This window comes from Sminthopsis crassicaudata, chromosome 1 (genome assembly GCF_048593235.1).
Source record: "Sminthopsis crassicaudata isolate SCR6 chromosome 1, ASM4859323v1, whole genome shotgun sequence".
Taxonomy (NCBI): Eukaryota; Metazoa; Chordata; class Mammalia; order Dasyuromorphia; family Dasyuridae; genus Sminthopsis; species Sminthopsis crassicaudata.
In genome coordinates, this window is record NC_133617.1 from 499,223,886 (window position 1) to 499,247,716 (window position 23,831).

The 23,831-nt window shown below is 33.9% G+C and overlaps 2 protein-coding genes across 2 annotated transcripts in view; one reads left to right on the top strand and one right to left on the bottom strand.

The window, feature by feature from the left end:
* Positions 1 to 1,895: 1,895 nt before the first annotated feature.
* SNX24 (sorting nexin 24) overlaps positions 1,896 to 23,831 on the bottom strand; it is a 255,972-nt gene continuing 234,036 nt past the window's right edge. Inside the window, exons 8-11 of the mRNA XM_074281505.1 lie at positions 20,234 to 20,296; positions 19,106 to 19,159; positions 17,006 to 17,161; positions 1,896 to 2,749 (exon numbers count right to left, since the gene is read on the bottom strand). Coding sequence (XP_074137606.1) covers positions 17,149 to 17,161; positions 19,106 to 19,159; positions 20,234 to 20,296 — 130 coding nt within the window. The 3' untranslated portion in view covers positions 1,896 to 2,749; positions 17,006 to 17,148. The remainder of the gene's footprint in view (positions 2,750 to 17,005; positions 17,162 to 19,105; positions 19,160 to 20,233; positions 20,297 to 23,831) is intronic.
* Positions 2,170 to 22,728, top strand: PPIC (peptidylprolyl isomerase C). The gene is made up of 5 exons (XM_074281508.1): positions 2,170 to 2,335; positions 14,181 to 14,294; positions 14,898 to 14,991; positions 21,050 to 21,234; positions 22,082 to 22,728. Exons 1-5 carry the CDS (start codon positions 2,219 to 2,221, stop codon positions 22,208 to 22,210), a joined length of 639 nt encoding a protein of 212 aa, XP_074137609.1. The 5' UTR covers positions 2,170 to 2,218; the 3' UTR covers positions 22,211 to 22,728.

Genomic DNA, 23,831 nt, shown 5'->3' on the forward strand with positions numbered 1-23,831 from the left:
GAAAGAAGAAGAAAAAGAAGAAGAAGAAGAAGAAGAAGAAGAAGAAGAAGAAGAAAGAAAGAAAGAAAGAAAGAAAGAAAGAAAGAAAGAAAGAAAGAAAGAAAGAAAGAAAGAAAGAAAGAAAGAAAGAAAGAAAGAAAGAAAGAAAGAAAGAAAGAAAGAAAGAAAGAAAGAAAGAAAGAAAGAAAGAAAGAAAAAAAAGAAGAAGAAGAAGCAGCTATCTGGAGAAGACTAAGAAGTTCTCATTACTGAAAAAAAAAAAAAAGTCCAAAACATTTTATCTTTCTTAAAGAGTCCTATGTATCAATTAATTAAATGAATGAATGAGATCTACCAATGTACTCAATAGCAATGCTCTCTCTCTTCCCAACTTCCTGTAGGTTCATTGCCTCTGGTACTTGATGTTTTTCCTATGGATATTAAAAAGTTGCTTGTATGGTTTATTGGAGAGATTCTTGCTATGTAGAACTCAACTTTTAGAGTTTCAGTGACTCTTTTCTACGTAGACACGTATAATTAATATAATAAATATGCTTTGATTCTACTGTAGCAAAAGGTTGATAGTTAAGTTTGATTGCTTGTAGTACAAATGTGACACATTAGTTCAGGTAGAGTTATTTTTGCTGTATTGATACTGTAGAAACAGGGACTATTAATATTACTCTCTGTAAAGCAAAATTTGTAATTATTTGATGTATATATTGAATGTATCCTAGTAGGCTGATTCTCTGATAATTCAATGCAATTTGAAGTTATTTTAAGTGAAATTTCTCTATCATTTCTTTTTTGTTTTTATTGTTGCTACATAATACTGATCATTTTGTGGATTTATTTTGTATCTGCTACTTTAATGAAGCGATTAATCATCTCTTTGCTGATTATTTGGGGTTTTCTAAGCAAACCTTCATGTTATCTGCAATTTCAGATCTCTTCATTTCAGATATTTATGACCTTAATTTCCTTCTCAAGCTTCATTGATCTCATGAACATAGAACTTATTCAAATAATAATAAAAAGAGAAACTATTTTTCTTATTTTAAATAGAGAAGTACTAGCTGTTTTCTATGCTTCTCCATTTAAATAAGACTAGCTTTTGGTTTTAGATAGCGATTTTATTGTATTAAAAGGAGGAGGGGTCTATGGCTTTTTCTGTATCTGTTAATATAACTATGATTTTTGCTTTATTCTTATTATGATGAGTTTTACTAATTGTTTTCTTTTTTTTTTCCCTGAGGCTGGGGTTAAGTGACTTGCCCAGGGTCACACAGGTAGGAAGTGTTAAGTGTCTGAGATCAGATTTGAACTCAGGTCCTCCTGAATTCAGGGCTGGTGCGCCGCCTAACTGCCCCCTCCATTGTTTTCTTAATCCTCTTTTATCTACAATATAAATTCGATTTGATCACAGCAGATAATTTTGAGATCGATTTTAAATTTTTTGCATCAGTATTCATTAGTGATATTGGTCTACAATTCTTTTTCTCACTTTATCCTTTCTGGTTCTTACATATTAAAATTACATTTGGAGGCAGCTAGTTGGTGTATAAAGCACCAGCCTTGAATTCAGGAGGACCCGAGTTCAAATTTGGCCTGTCATTTAACACTTCCTAGCTGTGTGACCTTAGGAAATCACTTAAACTCACCAAAAAACCAAAACACAGAACCTCACCAAAAAACAAAAACAAAAACAAACCAAAAGAACCCAAACCTACATTTGCATCCTTAAAAGAGTTTGATAAGGTGCTTTAAATGTTTGTTTAGTAGAATACACTTCTAAATCGTTTAAATGTTTAGTAAAATACACTTCTAAATCCTTTTGAGGCAGTTTTTTTTCTTTGTTAATTAATTTAAAGTGTTTACAATTCCAGTTTCCGAAACTAGGTATTTTTTGATTTCCATTTCTTGTTTTGCTCCTTTTAATTTTCGGCAAGCAATCCTTCAAATGCTTTTGCAGACTATAAGCTCGACAAAAGTGATCAGAATAATTTGCCAACCAGGACCTCAAAGCACAACCGCTGGAAAAATGAGCAGTCCTTTCTCGAGTCAAAGGCCATTCTTCCAACCTCGGCAGAACTTTAAAATAAAATCTGACAGAGCCTCCCCTTCCCGGGGTTCGGGTGTTTCCAGTTCAGAGAGGGGTTTGCCTAATGCGCAGGCGCGAATTCCTATTGAGCCAAGCTCCATTTGTTGCTTACAGCTGCCCTGGGCTCCTTCTGGCAAAATGCGCTTTGCCGGTAAGCTGCTGTGGCTCCTCGTCCTGGTTCTGGGGCACTGCGCCCTCGTGCATTCTTCAAGGACTGGGGGCTTCAGGAAAAGAGGACCGTCCGTGACCGCCAAGGTGACTGAGCAGTAAGAGCAGCAGACCCCCCCGTAGTTGAGAGAAAGTGCTTGCCCACCACCTCTTCCCTTCTCCACTAGACTCCGAACCCTTGCTCCTCTGTCTCCCAAACCGTAAGGCAATACAGCTGCTCGACTTGGAACCCCCGACCCCCTCCTTTTCTCTGGGCAAAGGAGTTCTCTCTCTCTTCTCTTCTGTTTGCAACCTGGTACAGAAGGGAAATATCACGGGGCGGTCCTGTCCTGAACGAGAGGCGCTGACAGAGGCAACAGGCCGTACTCTGCCCTTGGTGGTTAACTGAGTGGGCAGGGCGGGGGGAGCACAATTGTCCCGCTGCTTCTGTAGGTATTACCTACGCGAGGCGACCGGGAGCAGCAGCATCCCGCGGCTTTCAGTGAGGTTCCTTAGAGATGCCTGTGGGTGGAAAGGAGTGGAGTTCTAAAAAGTGGAACGGGCAAAGCTAAAAAAGGACCGGGAGGAAGGTTGTGGAGTATGTGGGCTTTGGGAGGAAAAGATATGTGTGTGCGTATAAGCACAGACATACATAAATTCATAAATAATTTGTATTTAGTTTGGCCTCCATCCTGCTAAAGAAAAAAATCTATATTCCCTAAAGCTACAATGCATACGTAGACACCAATATACTCCTCCCACTTCTTCCCCCACTCCCCATCCCGCATGACTTTTTCTGGGGAGTGTATTCCAGCTCAGCCTCTTCCACAGGAAGAACTCATTACTAGTACTTCCTACTGCTTTTCTGGGCAGGAAGGAGAAAGGAAAAATAAAAATGAAGGATAAAACTAACCTCATATGACTGGGGGTGGGGGTGGGGGTGCTCATATTACAGCAAAAATATTTGGTTCCAGGCAACAACATGGCAAAAATCAGTTGTGTATCTTGTAATGTTAGGGCGAACTATCAAAACTTATATCTGTAAGCATATTTATGTTTAGTAAGTGTGAGTAAATATACATTTTATAATGTATAACTTATACATTATACTTATATACTTATATCTGTAAGCTTATTTATGTTTAGTAAGGGTGAGTAAAAACACTTGAGTGTGGTAAATATACATTTAGCTAAATTATAGCTCTTTATGGCCTAAGACTATGGTTTGATTTTTCAAGATGTCAGTTTTGCACAAAAGAAGAAAATGTGTCCCAGTCTTAAACTGCAATCAAACCATCAGTATTTCTTAAGTTTTTACTGAGTTCTAGGCACTGTGCTAGGTTCTGGAGATACAAATACAAAGAATGACATAATTTTTTTTTTTTGGTCTGACATTTTCTTACTAATACTTGCCTTGTCACAAGCTTAAGATATGTGGAAGAGTGGTAATAGTGGCAAGACTGAAATGAACAGCATTTGGAAGGAACCATGATTCTCAACAGAACCAATAGTGTCATGTAATCACCAAATTTTGGAGCTTGAAGACTTACAATAATTTAGTTCAACTCCTTTGTTTTAAACTGAAAGTTGAAACTTAGATTGTGCCCATGGTCACAATTAGAAAATAAATCTTTAGTCTCTACCTAGTACTTTTTGCAAAGAATCAGAAAGGAGCTCAAATGGATCTTCTAATCCAACCTAACCCTTAATCACAAATCCTTTTAATGTCACTGACATAGTTATTTAGGTTCTGCAAGAATATCTCTGGGGAGCAGAAGACGTTCCTGAAAGAGCCCATTCCACTTTCTGACAATTCTAATTATTAAAAAGTTTTCCCTTATATCAATTCAATTCAACAGTCATTAAGCCCCTACTAACTACTTGCTTATAAATGTAATAAATAACATTTATGTTGACATAATCACCTATTAATTACTTATATAAGGCACTGAAGTAGTGAGCATACATTTTTTCCCATTTCTTTTCTTCTTTCCTTCTTTCCTTCCTTTTTTCTTTTTCTTTCTTCTTCCTTCCTTCTTTCTTTTTCTTTCTTTTTTGGTGTGTGTGTGTGTGTGTGTGTGTGTGTGTGTGTGTGTGTGTGTGTGTGTGTGTGTGTAGAGGCAATCAGGGGTAAAATGGTTTGCACAGTTACATAGCTAATAAATATCTGTGTTCAAATTTGAACTCAGATCCTGACTTCAGGGCCTATGCTCTATGCATCCCCTAGTTGCTCTCATTATCCATTCTTAATAGAAGATGCAACATGCATAAAACTAAGCAAATATTAATAAAGATAAGGAGGTATTAACAACCAATGGAATCCTGAAAAACTTGAGTTAATCCTCCAAGGAAGTTAAGGATACTAAGATTTTTCTGAGAAGAAAACTCAGTTGTTTAGTTATTTCCCATACATTGCAGATATGGAGAATAGCTTTTGCAAAGGTCTAGACAAAAGGATGAAATGCACTAAGGAAACATCAAATAGATCATTTGGGCTGGAACAATGTGAAATAATTTTTGAAAGGAAAGTTGGAAAAAGATTGAATGATCTTAAATGCCAACCTGAAGAATTTATGTATTATCCTAAAGATAAGGAATCATAATAGATTGATCCAGGTACTGACATGGGGGTGTTGGGGGAGGGGAGAGAGAGATATCTGTACTTTAGGAATTTTGGCATCCTTATGGCTGTGGTGAAAAAGGGAAAGACTAAAAGTAGTCCTGCTACTTAAAAGGACATTTAAACTCTTGTAAAAATCTACGTTAGAGGTGTTAAGGTTCTGAATTAAGATATTAGTTATAGAGAGAAGGAAATATATCCCAAAGATGCTGTGGATGTAAAAACAGCAAGTCTTGAAAACAGCTTGAAAAGGAGAGTTAGCTTTGGGAAGAGAGGCTCAGGGTTTGAGATTAAAGAATATACTCTAGGGTTGAGAACCTGGGTGAGTAGGTGGATCATGGTGTTCTTAATAGAAATATCAAGCCTGATTCTCTATATCTTCCACTATTGCTCATAATTCCACCCTCTGAGGTCAAATAGAAAAATCTTACACATGACAGTCTTTTAGACACTGGAGAACAGTTATCAATTACTGCTTAAGCCTTCTCTTCCCCAGTCCTCAAATGGCATGAAATCCTATCCCCTTAGCACCCTGGTTCTCCTATAGCTGTACTGCCTATTTGTTGTCTTTACTAAAATGTTATGCCCCAAATGGAAAATAGTGCTATAGATATGCCTTGACTGGGCCAAGGTATTACCTCTCAATGTTGACTTTTATTTACTTCTTGTTGTCATTGGGTATAAATGTTTTAACTGTTTTCCTTGACTTGTACCACTTCATGGAAGTCTTTTCAAGTTTCTTTGAATTATTTGTGTTATTCAAACCTTACAACACAATAATAATCCACTGTAATGCTTTACTACGTTTGTTTAGTCATAGTCTTAATCAGGACATATATTTTGTTCTTAGCTTTTTATTATCATAATAATGTTACTGTAAATATTTTTGAACATATGAACCTTTTCTTTGTATAAATAACTTCCCTATGGTATGGTCCTTATATTGGAATCTCTGGATCAAAAATATGAGCAGTTTAGCAATTTTGAAGATAAAATTTTACATTGTTTTCACTAAATGTAAAAAAGATAGTTTTTTGCTTCAATAAGATATGTGGTGTTTTTTAGCATTGAAGTTTCCCAAAGGTAACGCAATCCAGTGTTTTCCTATTCAATTGTGTGGTATCTGTACAAGATATTTCTATGTTATGTGTTCTATGAATTGTTCATCCAACTGCCATTCATAATCTGAACAGTAGGTTTTCTTTATCCACTTGGTCTTTCCTATTTGGATTAACATTAATTTTCTTGAGTCACTCTGAGTTACTTTGGAAGTTAGTAACTTGATACAATCAATGCAGTATTATCTTTAAAGAGCACCTAGAAAACCCTTCTCTCTTTACAGAATTCTTCTATATGGAATCTGTACTAGACATTTATCATAATAATGAAAATCATCTTTGGTGAAAATATCTTTTTTAAAATTTTCTGCCTCTTTTGATGTTAATTAGCAGTCATAAGACAAAATTTTCTCTGTTGTTGGCTCTATCAAGGAACCTTGTATGCTATTAAAATATGAATAGGAAATCTTGTTGAATCAAAGTCCTTAAGTCTGCTTTTGCTTTGTAAGCTCAAATAAGTTATAATCAGTAAATAAGAAGTACATTTATATTCTTTGCACTTTTTAATCAGTTGCATTACTGCAAAGATGGAGTCTTCTGTAAAATATCATTTGTTAAAGCCTGGCTCTTCCCTTCTCATATGGTCATCAAAAATGTCCTTAATGTATTTTTAGACAAAAATAAAATCAATTTAAAATTAAAAAATAAAATTCTAGAAAGAATAAATATTGTGTAGATTTAGGAAACAGGTATACAATTCTTTTGATAACCTTAAAAATGTAATTGCTATCTTATTTTTCCCAATTAGCTGTAAAATCAATTTCAACATTCATTTTTTAAAGGAAAATTTGAGTTCTGAATCCTTTCCTACCCTCCTTCCTCTCTTTTCCATTGAGCAGTCCAACAATTTAATATAGGTTATATATGTGCAATTATGCAAGACCTATTTCCAAATTAGTCATGTTGTGGTGGTTGTGGGGGGGCACAAACCCCCCAAAAAAACAAAACAAAAAAAAAGAAGTGATAAAATATGAATGTAAACTGAAGCATATTCATGAAAAATATGCTTCAGTTTACATTCATATTTTATCACTTCTTTTTCTGGAGGTAGATAGCATTTTTCATCATGAGTCCTTTGGAATTGTCTTTAATCACTGTATTGCTGAGAAAAGCTAAAGTATTAACAGTTGATTATCATCTAATATTGCTGTTATTTTGTATTTCTGGTTCTATTCCACCTTGTCTTTTCAGGTTTTTCCGAACATTTCTTTTAATTTCAACATTCTATTGAAATCATATACCACCATATCTCTTACAATTATCATTTCTCTTTTCTGTCATAGTCAGTTTGATAGATGTCAGTTGGTACCTCAGAGTTATTTTGATTTGCTTTTCTCATTAGTGATATAGAATTTTTTTCACATAAGTATAGCTAGCTTTAATTTCTTTATCAGAAAAACTGCCTTTTCATATCCTTTGACCAATTATTAATTCAAAAATGGCTTGGATTCTTATAAATTTGACTCAAGTCTCTATATATTTGAGAAATTTATGAGAGGCATTTTTGTAAAGATTGTTTTCCAGCCTTTTGCTTTCCTTCTAATTTTGGTTGCATTGATTTTGTTTGTATAAAAACTTTTAAATTTAATAAAACGCTCTCTATCTCTTAGTTATAAATTCTTTCCCTGCTCCAGATCTGACAGGTAAACTATTCCTTGCTCTCCTACTTTGTTTATAATATCACTATTTCTACCTTATCTCAAAATACAGTGTGAGATGTTGGTCTATATCTAGTTTTTGTATTGTTTCCCTAATTACTTTTCAAAAAGAAGTAATAATATCTATTATTTTCTTCAAGGCCCTCAAAATTACAATTAATGGGGGAGACAACAGGAAATCAGGTAAGTTACATACAGGATAAATAGGAAAAATTAAAGAGGGAAGATGCTAAAATTAAGAGTTGAAAACAGCTTCCTATAAAGGGTGGGATTTTAGTTGTAAATTAGTAGACTCAGTAGACTGAGTTAAATAGGGAAAGCTTTCCAGACATCTAGGGGACAACTAAGAGCATGCTGAATCAAGAGATGCAGTGTTATTGGACTGAAAAGTATATGTCAGGAAATTAGGTGTAGGAAGAATAGAAAGATAGGAGGGGACTGTTATGAAAGGTTTTCAATGCCGAACAGAACATTTTGGATTTGATTCTATCTACAATAGGGAGCCCCTGAAATTTACTGCATAGGGAGATTGGCATGATCAACAAAAATGGAAACTGAGTGGATATGAAAGGTGAGGGATATTCAAAGATGATTTAAAAAGAATAAACCAGATTGGAACATTGTAGGCATTTAATAAATGTTTATTGAATAATTAAAAACAGTGGCGTGAATTCAGTGATTCAAGGCAATTTCAATAGACTTGGGATGGAAAATGCCATCTGCATCCAGAAAAAGAATTGTGGAAAGTGAATGTATAAAAAAGAATAGTATTTTCACTTTTATTGTTGTTGTTTATTTGCTTGGTTTTTTTCTTTCTCATTGTTTCCCTTTTGATCTGATTTTTTTTTCCACAACATGACAAATATGGAAATAAGTTTAAAAGAATTGCTTATATTTAATCTCTATCAGATTGCTTTCTGTGTTAGGGAGAAGGAGGCAAAGCAGGAAAGGAGAAAAATTTGGAACACAAAGTTTTACAAAAATACTGGAAACTATCTTTACATGTATTTGGAAAAATAAAGTATTATTGGGGGGGGCGAAGAATGTTGTCAGATGAAATAAGGAAGTTTGAAAGAGACTGGAGTGAGATAGTTTTATTTTTTTGTCCTTGTTGAATTTAGAATGCTGACGTCCAAGTAGGAATTTCTATTTGATGATATAGGACTAGAATCAAGTATAGTGAACTAGTGCTGGAAGAGAATTTAGAGGTAATCTAATCCAACCCTTTCATTTTATGATGATGTACAAAAAGTCTGAGAGACATGATTTCTAAGTTATTAATCATTTTATTAATTATTAATTATAACTAGTGAATAATTAATAAAAGGATGGTGATTTGGCTTTCTCATAAACCAAAAGACTGGAGACCTCTTGACAGTTATATACTCTTCAAAGAGTGAATGTTTCCCACTGACAGAAATCAACTGTGATTAACAATTAATTAGAAAATGAGAAATATAATGAAAGATAGATCTATTCTAATAAAAGGCTGGGATGCAACTTTGATTTTATTACACTTACTTCTTTCTACCCAGATCGTTCCCAGCCTTGAGCAATCTAGTCAAAGGGATCTATCTCCACCCAAGCTTGCCTGAATAAAACACAATTTGTTGAATTAACCTACATTAGATAGGTTCTTTAATCAGAAGTAAGCTAGTGTATAGGAGATAGTCAATCCAATCTCATTAGTCCTGTTCCTCAGAGGCTGATTTGATGTAATAGAGAATGGGGAAATGAAAGGGGAAACAAATCCTGGATCCCTAGAAATTAATTGGTTATTATTGGTTAGTCAAATTTATTTTCTAATCTATCTTGCAAAACAGGCAAACTTTTCTACGGCAGTCATTATATTTATTGTCTACCACAAATACACAAATCTCTTGACCAGCATTCCAGGCTCTTATAAGATCTGGTTTCAATCTATCTTTCTAATCTATCACTACTTTTTGCATATGCATTATTCTCTTATCATTGAACTCTGAACAGATATTGTTTTCTTTCTATTGTTTTGTTCCTACTATCTATAATATTTTTACATCTTCATCATTGCAGATCTTTTCCTCTTTTAAAGTCCAATCCATAATTATATTTTGGTCTGGCTTGAAGCACCATTTAGGAATATTTGCTGGTTTTAACACCTGCTTTTTTTTTTAACATCTCAATTATAAATCTTATAATTTTTGCATCTTTGAAAAACTTTATTCAGTATGTCCTTCTTTTGCTGCAATCATTTGTTTTACATATTTGCCATTGAATTTTCAATATTTTTACAATATTATTTAATTCTTAATATAATATACTTATATGTCTTATGTGTCTTTGTAATCCTACACAACATCTTGTATACTGTTTTCTACAGGTTAGTTTTCTAATTATGAAAGCCAAACCCTATTTAAAAACATGAAGCTGCTTTCTTAAGTTGAGTGAAATAGCCCATTGTTGTGTTCTCTTCTGCAGCCTTCCATTTTGATAGGAATTAAATGGGGAAATTGATATGTTATTAACGTTTGAATTCCAAATAGATAATAGAAGGTTAAAAAAAAATCATTTTTCTTCCGAGGAGGAAAAGGTAGAGCTGGGGATAAACTGCTGAACTTGGAATCAGGAGAATCTGGATTCAAATTTTGCCTCTGATTGTTACTAGCTATGTCAAGGACAAGTCACTTAACCTCTCTGAACCCCTAGATAAACTCAAGATATTTACTATAGATGACTGCTTCTTTAATTGGAGGAGGGAGTTCCTGACATATAGATGTTTGCTATCTATCTGTCAGTCTGTCTGTCTATCCATATACATACATGTGTGTACATGCATGCATATGTATGTGTCTTCCCAGTGATAGCTAAGGAATATACTTAGCCTATGTTGAATACCACCTCTCACCAGAGGGAAATCAAGGTATCTGCAAAATTCCCTCTACCTTGCTAGGCTTTTAGAGCAGTTGATTGTTACCCTTTGGATCTGAACTTTAACGGATAATGTTGTCTTCTTATATAATATTCTTATATTATATTAGGGCTTTATCTAAATCATCCAATTATATCTAATGATTCATTTTGGCTTCATTCCACTGGCTCCTCCCATTCATTGTATTCTTCAATATGTTTATCTTTCAAGGTCATTTGGAAAGATATATCTAGGTGATAATAAATCAAACAAACAGGTTGATTTCAGTTCACCCAATGCCCAACTTCATAAATCTCAATGAATTCATTTCTTTGCGCAGCCTCCAGCTAGTAATTGAGTAAGGGGGTGGTTTTTATTTTATTTGTTTTGCTTTGTTTTATTTAAACTGATTAATAACTAGGTTGTGCTAATAAATACAGAATTTCAGGGCACTTAGTATCTACTCTACATACTATACACACTGATTACATTTGCCTGGGCAAATGGAATTTCAAGCATTACTGTTTCTTATAATTTGAGACCTTACTGGGCTTGACAATACAAAAGCGATGTTCATATGGTATGTCCTGGGAAAAAACTTAAAAATCTGCAGTGGCACAGTCTGGGATTCTATTAATTCACATCTTCAACATTGTTGCCTCCAAAAGCCTCAAACCATCCTCTCCTCCTCTGTCCCTTCTCTAGGTGCTATGAATAGCAGAATACAAGTAGCAAATGAAGCTGTGGCAAAGTATCAGTGTACCACCAGTCCTATTACATATTTATAGGAGAGATACAAATTCCTTGCTTTTCAGTAGTTTACAATATAATTTGGGAGCTATGGCATATACACAGGAAAAATTAAGTATCAGAATGAGTAAAATAACAAGAGGAAAGATACAACTTACAAGATGTATTCCTCGGGGAATGAGGTAGTTCTTAATGGCTTACATATGCTCTGAGGCTGTTCTCCCAAACCTCCACTCAGGTCCCCACAACACTGTTACTTCAGTGCTCTAGATATAGCCCTAAGGAATTAAAGATGTCTTTTCTGGTGTGATATGAATCTAGCTCAAAAGCTACCTAATAATGCTTATTTCTCCCATAATTATCCAATAAGAATCAAGTAATTTAATCAAATAAAATTAGCTTTGAGTTAGGGGTGTTTACTAAAGTAGTATAGTAAGAACAGGCAGTTAGGTAGTGCAGTGAATTGAATGTTGGATCTAGAATCAGATTCATTTGAGTTCAAATCTGGCCTCAGACATTTATTAGTTGTGTGATTAGACTTCCTCACTGAGTCCAATCTTTTCTTGGCTTCTGATGCAGATACTGATGCTAGCTACTGCTATCTCAGAAATGCTAGTAGGATACCAATAAAAAAAAATCCACATTCTTTGGTCCCCCCCAATTTACAAAGTCCTTTTCCTGACAAGGTGACAGCAGAAGGGAGAGACTGAGGCTGAGACTGAGGCTGAATTGCTCCCCTGCTCATTTGCTCCCCTGCTCACTCCAAGCAATTCCCTCTAAAGGTCTTAGCTGGAAGATTTCTACTCAAATTTTCCTGATGCCCAAATCTCTAGTTCCCAAGTTCTCACTATTTTATACATGGCCCACAGAGTTAGACCCAGTGTCTTCAACCAACTGGCACAATTGAGAAATGTGCTCCTACAGGTAAGGTATCAGAAGGTAACTTCGTCACTTATTTAAGAAGTTTGTAGCAGTTGATCAGCTCAATAATCACACTCCAACATGCCAGTCCCTCAGTCTTGGTTCTCTTAGCTTCTAAAAATAGAATTTTCATACTTTGCTTTGAAATATGTTAACTTACCTACTTTACTGCCCAAATCCTACAATTTGCTCTGTTTCCTCATGGTACTTTAAAAAAAATCTATCCCTTTTTAGATAATGCATTTATTTGTAAAATTGTCTTACACTAATAATATGCCTGGTTCTTTTTTGTTTTTTTAATTGTAGCTGGATTGCTGTTTCTGAAGGGCAGGATCTTCATTTTTCTGAATTCTATAAAGCTATATATAAATAATAACTTTCCTGCTGCTTTGGCCATGTAAAAATTGTAAAATGCCACATTGAACACTAAATACCACATCATACTATGACAGACGCACTGATGTATTGGCAGGAGCTCTTGTCTTGTAAGCAAAGCTTGACAGTCTTTACTTAGTGATTTTTCTAAACTGTAAGACATCTTTTTTCTTTGACAACCCTTCTTATATTTTTAAAGCCATCTTTCGAATGTCTATTTTTTTTACACATTCACACAGTAAATTGGCTCATATAATCTAAACTCACTAATAGAATGCCCTTTGGCTCCTTGGCCTTTTCAAGCATTCTACAAATCATGGTTACACTATGACTACATGAAAGAAAGTGTGTATGGTTTCATGTCAGATCCAATAGTTAAAATCTCCAAAAAATATTAAATACGAAGAATGTCAAAGCACCTTGCCAAGTAATGTTTGGTGCTTTTAGTTTAAATGTTTATTTAAATTCCATTTTTATAACTTTGGAACCATTGATAACAAATTAATTGTATAATTTGGATAAATGGCTCAGGTTTTTATTTTTCATGATGAATTTAAGAAATGCCAAATAAAATTGTACTTACATATGCAAAATGAACAAAATAGAAGTGTATTTGAAATTTCAAATCTCTTTCACCTATAACTTGCTTTTCCCTTTAAATATATAATAAATTCAATGCGGAATTTTTGAAGTTGGACTGCTTTTCTGTTTTCCTTCTGTCCTTCCTTCTGTTCTTTTTTAATGAGTTTTTTTTTAAGTTTCAATAATACTCTTTTGTTCGTTTTTGGTAAAAGAAACACTTTTATTAGCTCCCCTTTACTAACTCTCCTCTCACACCCATTCTGTGTCTCAACATATTGAATAGATATATGGTTTTGTTAACATTTATTTGATTCCAGAGAAATGTCACCTAAATTCTCAATAGCATAATAGCATATCCTGTAGTATGGGCAGAGAATTGAGATTAAATGATGGCCCTAATTGTATCATGGAGTGACCATTTAATTCAAAAGCGTATGCTTTAATAGGTCTTATGATTATAATGTCAGAAAATGTCCATTGAGTGTCTATTGGGTTCTCGGCACTGTGGGAAGCTACAAAAAACTAAGGAGTCTATATGGATAACAGCTGTGTGTTCTTTACCTTTGAATTCCTTCCTCAGCATTTTCTTCCCTGCCAATATTTGGATGTATCATTTTGAAAACAGGAAATAATATTCAGGGCTAACTTTTATTCTTGGATTTCTGAAAACACAATCTTAGCAAATATTTGTTTTGGTTCTCTCCTATGTAGTATTCTCTGCACATGGTAGGCACTTAAATGGTGAATTTATGCATAAGCAAATAAATAAATGAATGAATACTGTTATTCTAATATGGCTGAATTTAAATATTGAATGAGTCTTCAAAATCATTCATAAAATGAAATATTCTCAAAATGCCACGATTTAAAACTGTATAGATTTAGTAAATTGTCAAAAATTATGTATTCTTAAAGGACATTCTCTTTTTATATTATTGCCATGCAAAATGTCTGTATTTAACTCCAAGGTAGAATTTTTATACATCTTGCTTATTTGGTTCTTTTGTATTATGTTCTTTTACTCTGCCTTTATCACATGCAGGTATTCTTTGACATAAGGATTGGAGACAAAGACATAGGCAGAATTGTAATTGGCTTGTTTGGCAAAGTTGTACCCAAGACTGTGGAGAATTTCATTGCTCTGGCAACTGGAGAAGTATGTCTGGTTTATTTTCTTTCAAACTGTATAGAAGTTAGAATTTTACTGTTACTATGCCTTTGGACAAACAGATATTCAAACTGTAGCTTCAAAGAAAGTGACTCTTTTACTGGTCAGATCATCCTTTTTAATTTTTGTGTCTTCCAGGTATTCTTAGTATTTTGGATTCCAGGATTTGAGGGACGGTGAATGGGTAGGAGAATGGGCAGAAAAAAAAAATCAAGAAAAGGAATTTGGAGGTTGAGTCATACTTGTATTACTGCTGGTCTGGCCTCCATAGCTTATTGTTTCATAGAATTACAGATTTAGAGCGAGAAAGGGCCTTACAAAATTTCTAGCCCATCTCCCTCATTTAACAAATGAGGAAAATGAAACATGGAGAGAGGAAGTGGTGTATTCAAGCTCACACAACTACTAAATAGGAGAGCGAGTTAAGGTCAGTTATTGGCTTTCTTTTCTTGATGTATTATCATAGGTTATCTAGTTAGGTCATCTAGGTTTAATGCCATTTTCTTACTTCAAGTATAACTCTGAATGCTAGAGTTTATCTCTTCAGTAATTTAAAACTATTGTATATACAGTTGAAATTTTTCTCTTTAGAAAGGATATGGATACAAAGGAAGCAAATTTCATCGTGTGATCAAAGATTTCATGATTCAAGGAGGAGACTTTACTGCTGGAGATGGCACTGGAGGTAATTTTATATTTTAGCCTTTCCTCCTCATTCTAATAGAAAATACTTTTCCTAAACCTGAACTTAAAAACTTGCAATTGCTAGTAACAATTATTGTTCAAACCAAAATTCAAATTATTTTTTCAAAATTAAAATTTATTTTCAGTAAGATTTAACTTTTCTCTCTTCTTCCTCTTCCCTCTCTACCATTGTGAAAACAAGAAAAATGGATTCTTCCCTATTACAAACACACATAGTCAAGCAAAACAAATTCTTGCATTGTCCTTGTCCAAAAAAATCCCAAACAAACAAAAACCCCACACCTTAATCTGAACTTCTCTCTCTGGAGAATCCGGTGATATCATAATTGGTCATTATGCTGATTAAAGTTCCTAAATTTTTCAAAATTATTTGCCTTTATAATATTGTGGTCATTGTGTAATGACGACATTTTCTTCTGTTCACTTCATTCTACATCAGTTTATACAAATTTTTCCAAATTTCTCTGAAAACTATTTCCTCATATCTTATCAAATTCCCCATTATATTCGTATATGGTAAGTTGTTTATCTATTCTCCAATTGATGGACATATCTGAATTTCCATTTCCTTGCCATCACAAAAAGAAGTGCTATAAATTTGTTGTTGTTGTTTTGGTTTGTTTTTTTTTTTGCATGTATGAATCTTTTCTTTCTTTTGATCTTTTTTGGGATAAGAACTTAGTATAGTTGATGGTCAGGGTCAAAGACCATGTAGAAAATTAAATAGGTCAATAGGAATAATGAGAATGGGGAATCAAAGCATCTCCATGGGCTCCCATCCAGTGCCTGGTATTACCTATGGAAATAAAGCAATAATAGTACAGGGCAGGGTATAGAGTTCTTCTTCCCACCAAATAATACCTTCTCTCTTAGGTGTAGCCATTTTTCTTCCCAACAGTCTATATAAGTGAACGGTTCAGTGGACATGATGCACAATGTTCTCTCTGGTCCACTGTCTCAACTGGGAAATTTTTCTCTTCCATCTCCCCACCCCCATCCTGGGTTAGACTTGAAATTCCATATAGTTTGATTTTCTTAGGAGGGGTTGACATTATAAGTCATTTGATAAGCTGTAATAGTCCCAATATAATTGTGGCAGTCACCTGAGTGCTTCACCAGTTGAGATTTGGACTTAAATTGCTGAGAGGAATTCTTTTGTACCTCACATATAAGCATCCTGGTGCTGTAGTCATTTGGGCTCCAGAGTTTGGGAAACTCATAAAATGTCTAATCCCCTTATCTGGCAATTGGATAGTCATTGGGATATGTGGCCTTAGAGGAAGAGACAGCCAGGAGACTACCCCTCCTCCCCATTAATGTTTGCTTGATCTAAAGGGGGAGGGTGAGATCAGGGTGTATCTGGATGTTATCTTCTTCCCCTGCCTCAAAGTAAGGTAAAAAAAAAAAAAAACAGAACTGGTGGCCAGAGGCTTCAGTCTAACAGCTCAGACCTTCTAAACTAGCTCCTCTTCTTCCAAGGTATTCAGAATACCATTGTGATCTGTTCTAAAAGTGATTTCTATCCTCCTTTCTAGATCCTCCTTTCCCCCATATTCCTATTTGTTCCACTTTCCCTGCCTAGTTATCTGCAATGCTTGTTGCTCTCTAGACTGTTAAATGAAAGGGAGGGATATCTGCTTCCCACTACCAGATTCTTTCTCCCTTGGGCTTGCCTGACCCCAGGTGAAGCTGTTAGTTATTACCAGCTTTAATTTTTAAAGAAGCCTCTACAACAGGTGTTGGTTTACAACCAAATTATCTTCATAAATAGTCTTTTTACTTATGTTTGTCACAAGAATGACAACATTAGATTACCAAGTCTAGAAACTCTTTTTTTCCTTCAAAGAGAACCCTTGGGTCATCCATCTATGTAAATGTAGTTTCCGCTATTTTCTGGTTTCCTTTATAATGAGACTGTTAGAATTCAATCTATGAGAATTAGATGGGACCTCAGTCTAGTACATAGACAAAAAAAGATCCCCACTGTTACATACCTGATGAATAGTCATTTAGCTCATTTTGGAAGAGAGCCCAGAAAGTAGTCATCTGTTCTTCTTCTGGAAAGGTCTAATTATTGGGGAGGTTTTGTCCTCATGCTAAGCCACAGCTTCCTCTTTGTAACTGCTGTTCATTGTTCCTAGTTGCATATCCTTTGGAACAAAGGTAACATATCTTATTCCTCTTCCACATGAAAGAAAAAAGAAATTTTTTTCTCTCCTTTCTACCCTACTTCTTCTCCATTGGGAAAAAAAAAAGAAAAAAAAATCCATAATCAAGCAAAATAAATTTTCTAAATGGCTATACATATATATACACATATATTCGGTGTGTACATTTATGTTTCACACACACACATACATACTATGTTTCATCCTGTAATCTATATTTATTACCTTTCTGTAATGGATAGCATGTTTTATCATCAGACCTTTGGAGTCATGAATGATCACTATATACATTGATGAAGAATGAAATTAATAGAACCAGGAGACCAATTTATATAATAACAATGATATTGTTAAAAAAAAAAAAAATGAAAAGAAAACCCCACAACTGAGTGATTTCTTCTCCAGGCTAAATATTCTCAGTTCTTTCACTTAATCCTAAAATAATCTGGACTCAAATCTGTCACCATCCTCCCAGTAACCCAGCTTCCCTGGCTTCCTTCAAAATCTCAGCTAAAACCCCACCCTCTGCAAGATGCCCAGTCTCTCTTAGTGCCTTTGCCTTCCCTTTAAGAGTAGCTACATTTCATTTTGTGTTTATCTTATTTGCATGTAAATTTTGCATGTTGTCTTCACGATTACAGTGTGAGCTTGAGAGCAGGGGCTATTTTTGGCTCTTTTTTGTATTTTTCTTTTATATTCTCAGTGCTTAGCACAGTAACCTGGCCTATAGTTAGTGCTTAATAAAGGCTCATTGCTGACTGATTGTCCTCGTAGCCCTTTTCTAAATGCTCTCTAGCTTATAAAGGTCTTTTCTTAAGCTATGGCACACCACTGAACAAAACATTATAGAGGCAGTTTTACTGGAGTAAAGTGCTAAGGAATTGTCCCCTCCATAGGCCTGGGAGTTTAGGCTTCTCAATACAGTTGAAATGGCTTTCTTGGCTGTCATATTATATAGCTTCATTCCCAGTTCTGTGATTCTGTTCTTCCAGCAGTGTGGAACAGGAATTTTATATGTATCTAACAGTTAAGTTAATGCTTATAGATTTTGTAAAAATTATGTGCTTCTTAGCATCATCTCCCTCCATTTCTACTTCTCAACCATCACAGGTAAGTCTAACATGCCCAAAGGGTAATATCTTATTTTTCTTTGTTTCATAGCAATAGCCAAACTGAAACTGACTACAGTGTTATAAGGATGGGTGATTGGAAGAATGATTGTGATTAACTAAGAAGTTAAAGAGAAGAGCTGGTTCAAGGTTGAAGCTTTAATTTTAGATATATTGTGTTTCACATATAAGCTCCCAAATAGGATGAAAAATACATATTTGAAATATAATTGCTAAACTTTAATGTCAGTTTGCATTTTACTTTTTTTCATAATTCAAAACACATAAAAACTCAAGAAAAATTTTACACTTGATCATTAATGTTAAAAACATAAAATTTAGATTATAAATTTTGCCACATTCTGAAGGTAAATATTTCAGGAGGGATTTTCTAAAAGTCTACATAATGAATACTAGGCAGCTGATTGGTAATGGACCTATCCATCTTTGGTGAGACTGCTTCTTGGAAAGCAGACACAGTTCATTCCAGGGACTATGCATGAAGCCTTCTCATAGGTTTCTGTTGGCCATTCTCAGAACTTAAGTTCCTTTACATAATATCTGTACAACTTTTATTTTTATTTCTGAGAAAATGTTACAATACAGTCTATTGTTACCTGCCCTCTCTGGCTGTTACTGCTGCCACCTCCTGGATTGGCTCCACCACAGGGCAGGTGTCAGGTACAAGGATTCCTTTTGCTGATTTTCTATCTCTCCTACCCTCTCTCCTCTAGGAACATTTTATGACCCAAAGAATTTCTCAGCCTGAGGATAACTTGACTTGGAAAATCGAATTAAAGTTTTGACATGCACAGACCTTGAAAAGGGGCCAATTTTTTCCTTGATTTTGAAAGTTTCTAGGCTACAGAATCTGAAAAGAAAATAATTAAATACAAAAGGTGTCCTGAAGGGTTTAGAATCATTCAGAGGGCCCACCCCATGAAATACAATACAATACAGTATCCAGCATATAACAAGTTGCAAGAGAGGACATAGAACACTGTTATTTCACTGGTATGCAAACCAAAGAAATTTTGTCAATTTTCTTAGATTAGTCAGCATTGTGAAGTCTTTGAGGAGCCTTAACAAGTATCCCATATCTAGTACATCACAAAGAAAGAAAGCACTCTTGACAAAGTTTGCAAAAAGTTTTCAATTCATGCCTAAGTTGATGTCAATTCAAAATAACAAATCATACCACATAGGATGATTTCAGTTATGTCAGAATACAAAAGCTTAATATCATATCAAAGGCTGAGGATTAATATCATTATAGACAAAGGAAAAAATTAATTAAGTAATTATTTGGCAAATTGGCATGAATTTTTTGCTCAGAAACCCCAATTTTAATAATTTGTTTTGCCAGGGGCAGCCAGCTGCCACAGTAGATAGAGCACCAGCCCTGAAGTCAAGAGGACCTGAGTTCAAATTTCACCTCAGACACTTAACACTTCACACTTGCTATAAGTGTGATCCTGGGCAAGTCACTTAATCTCAATTGCCTCAGCAAAAAAAAAAAAAAAAAAAAAAAAAAGTTGCCAAAACAAAATTAGAATAATGAAAATCAGTTAGAAGATACAACAGATTGTTTAAGAACCATGTTAAAAAGACTTGAATACAGAATCAAGTTTACAAATAAAGAGACAATATATTTCTGCCTGAGTGTCACCACTTTCTGTGACCATCTAGATACACCCAGTAGGAGAATTTATCCAAAATTTTAAAATGTATACAAAGGATATATTAAAGTCCATAAAAACCAGTTTCCTAATAATGTAGGAAAATCTTCTAAATACTTTCAGATAAACAAAAATCATTTGAATCTAGACACTCCACCCAAGAAAATAAATAGATTTATAGGATCACAGATTAGAAAAGAAACCTAGAAGTCAGCTTGTCCAACTTTACATTTTACAGATAAATTAAGGTTCAGAAAGAGACTTACCCAAAATCATATGGGTGGCAGATGGGAGAGTTGAAATTAAAACCCAAGTCTTCTGACTCCATGCTGTAATAATAGTAACCTAAAATTAACACCTTCTGAAGAAAAAATATGACATTCTATTACTGAGATAGTTTTTCTAGCAAATGTAGTTACTATCTCATTCATTCCTATATTTTTCTTTTTTTTCCTCTTCCCCTTTTCTTAATCACATTCTTGTTCTTTTCTCTTTATAATAAAATTATAACCTGAAGGAATTTTTGCCTTTCAACATGATCCTTTAAAGCAATTAATTATGCATGTCTCCATTGGAAAAAAAAATTCTATGACTTGAATTAAATATTTTTAAATATAGATTTTTGGATAACTAATATTCAATGCTTCCTTTGCTTGGAAAAACTGCCTGGTTCTTCAGCTTAAAAGTTTTTAATGATTTCATTTTCTCTTGCTACTTTTTAAAAAATAAACTGAGGCCATCACATTTAAATTAACTTAATTGTATAAAATGGCATATAGCGCAAACATTTTTTTTAATTTTGTAAAAAAAAAAGGGGGGGGTTAAATTTGTTTATAATTTAACTTCCTTTTTGATTGGGGGATGTATTTTATATTTTTAACTTTTTTATTAATTAACATTAAAAAAAACTGATCTGCACAAAGAATTGTAGATGCATTTTTTGTCTAAAGAATGACTGTTGATCATAAAATAAAAATCATTATTTGTCCTCTAAGCAAATCCAAAATGTTTTTTGTAAAAAAAAATTCTTCCCTATATTACATATGTAGATATATGTATTTATTAGCTTTTGTCTATTTTAGGTACTAGCATCTATGGAGATAACTTTCCAGATGAGAACTTTAAGCTCAAGCATTATGGTATTGGATGGGTCAGCATGGCAAATTCTGGACCAGATACCAATGGTTCTCAGTTCTTCATTACTGTGACCAAGCCTAGCTGGTTGGATGGAAAACATGTAGTATTTGGGAAAGTCATTGATGGAATGGTAATTAAAATATTTTTAAAAGCCTTATATTAATGATTCATATTATATAGTTTAATTTTTTAGACATTCATAAGTCAATTTATTGCCTTGTTTGATCTCTTCTTAAAAAACTGATGGAACTGCTGGTGATACTGTAATTGTACAAAATACTGGAGAAGTTATAGTAGTTGAAGTTAAAAACAGTTAAGCACTTTATGAGAAATATAGAAATGAATGGAAGATGCATTTAATCAAAGAATCTCCATTTTCATCTCAAAGACATTAATGGTCTTGGAGTCATATATGTATACTAGTATTCAAAAGTTATCATCCATTTAAAAAGTGAATGTGAATATGTCCTGCCTATTCAAATTCTTGAGAGTAGTTCACATTAAGGGTGATTATTCATTTTATAACTCTTTATTTCGCATAGATTTATATTAGTTGTAGCTGAGTTTATTTACCATGTATAAATCCAGTTCTAAGTGGGCAGATTAACTTTTTCAAATTACCTTTCAGATAGTCCCGTGGCATATCTTAGGAAAGATAATTATTTTGATGATTTTGATTTGAAGTTTGCTGCATCTCCTTACTTTATGTTATGCTTAACTTGTAGTATGCTTATTAAGCCACCATCATAAGTTGAAGCTTTCTGTTAAACTTCACATTATGTTATAATATGTAAATAGAAATTACTATGATGAAAACTAAGTGTTTTTTAATTGGAAAGCAAAAGCTGATATATGCCTATTCTCATTTGTGCTCTCTGAATTGAGGTGATAGGCTTTGATGAATTTTTTTTCCAGACTGAGCTGAAACTAAATCAACCTATCTCTCTTTCCTCTCTGTCCCTATCCCTTTTTTGTAGAGTGTGGTGCACTCCATAGAACTCCAACAAACAGATGAGCATGATCGCCCACTTACAGACTGTGTGATTACAAATAGTGGCAAGATAAATGTTAAAGACCCTTTTGTGGTTGAAGTTGATGACTGGTAACAACTTGAAGAAGAGAACAAAACTTTTGTTAATTCCCAGGGGAAACCTTGGGGTATTTAAAGTAACTTTTTCTTTTGTTTCTCTCTCTTTTTTTAACATAATAAATAGCAAATTTGTTCAAGAAACAGAAAGGAGTAGCACATATCAAGCAGAAAAAACTTTTTTAAAAATTGGTCATTTCAGCAACTGGATGCTTAGAAAAGTGCCAAGAAAAAGTAATAGAAATATGGGGTTACTGCTGATGCTATTTACTAAAAAGTTTTGGTGTAGAGAACTTTTAAAAATGATACTAAGTTGTGGGAAAAGCCTTTCAGAATGCTGTTTATTTTTAAGTCTATGTAGAGATAAAGAAAAAAGATAACAACCACCATGCACTACAGGGTTGTGGAAAAAAGGTAGCAACATGATATTTTAAAGTCCATTGTTGGTTCTATATTTAAATACAAGTTTTTTTCAACTGAAGAATAAGATTAATGTAGGTTACAGATTTTTTTACGCAAATAAAAATAGTTTAATAATTTGTGCATTAAAATTGTTATTAAACAGCTTTTTTTTTACTTTCTAAATTAAGAAATATTAAGTGCCTGAAAATAATACATAGAACATTCAATATAATTTATCTTTTTTGAAAATAAGCATTTTGATTTTACTGTATACCCAAAATACTGGCATAACAGAATAATTTGAGGGAAACATTATGACTGTCTCTACTGGCCTTGATCTGCCCATTACAGATTTGAGTAGTTTGTTGAGAGGACAGAAACAAAGATAATAGTGGAACACTGAAAAAATATCTCCTCAAAGAAAAGACACTCAGAGAAAAGTTGCTTGATGTTTCTTGTTTTTCAGCATCAAAATTGCATGAGGACTTTGAAAGTTAAAAGGTGAGAAATCCTGGTCCCGAGGAATGATAACTGTGGTACATATATATATATATAATATTTATAATATAATACATATATATAATAAATATATATAGATAGCTTAGATGGCAAAATGCAGATTTTGTTTTATTACCATATTTTGGAGCAGAAGACCAGCTAAAATTAAGGCTCATAAGTCCATAATAGAGCTGAGCTCAGAGAAGAATTGATATTTGAATGGAAACCCAGTAAGAGCTGAGAGGAGATTTCAGAGCTTACACTTCCTACTACTATCTATCTACTTTTTCTTTTAAGTTTCCTCTGGCTTGACTAGCTGATCTGATCTATATTCACACTGCCATGTCAGTGAAAGGTGACAGCTACCAATATACTGGTAAATATTTAACAACTGGCTGACTAGGAAAACATATATGTACAACATACTTTTAAGTTTAATTTAAATTACCAACTTTTTATCCATAATTTTCTTACGTTTAGACAGTTAACAGAATAATAAATCTAGCCTCAAATTTTAGTGTTTGCTGATTTTCAGATTACAAATGCTCACAATAAAAATTGAATAATTCCTCCGCTGAGCTAATTCAAGTTGTTCTCAGTACATTCCTGTTATTAACACCACTCTCCCTTCCTATCACAACCCCCTGCAACTTAAAGGATTGAAAGGGTTGACTTTGATAGAAGGAATGTATTCTTACTATTGTACTCTATGTCTTCTGAGTTCCATCCACTGTGCTTCC

Coding starts and splice junctions, on each gene's coding strand:
- PPIC (XM_074281508.1), top strand. CDS start 2,219: ATGCGCTTTGCCGGTAAGCTGCTGTGGCTCCTCGTCCTGGTTCTGGGG. Junction 2,336..14,180: donor GACCGTCCGTGACCGCCAAG/GTGACTGAGCAG, acceptor TATCACATGCAG/GTATTCTTTGACATAAGGAT. Junction 21,235..22,081: donor GGAAAGTCATTGATGGAATG/GTAATTAAAATA, acceptor CCTTTTTTGTAG/AGTGTGGTGCACTCCATAGA.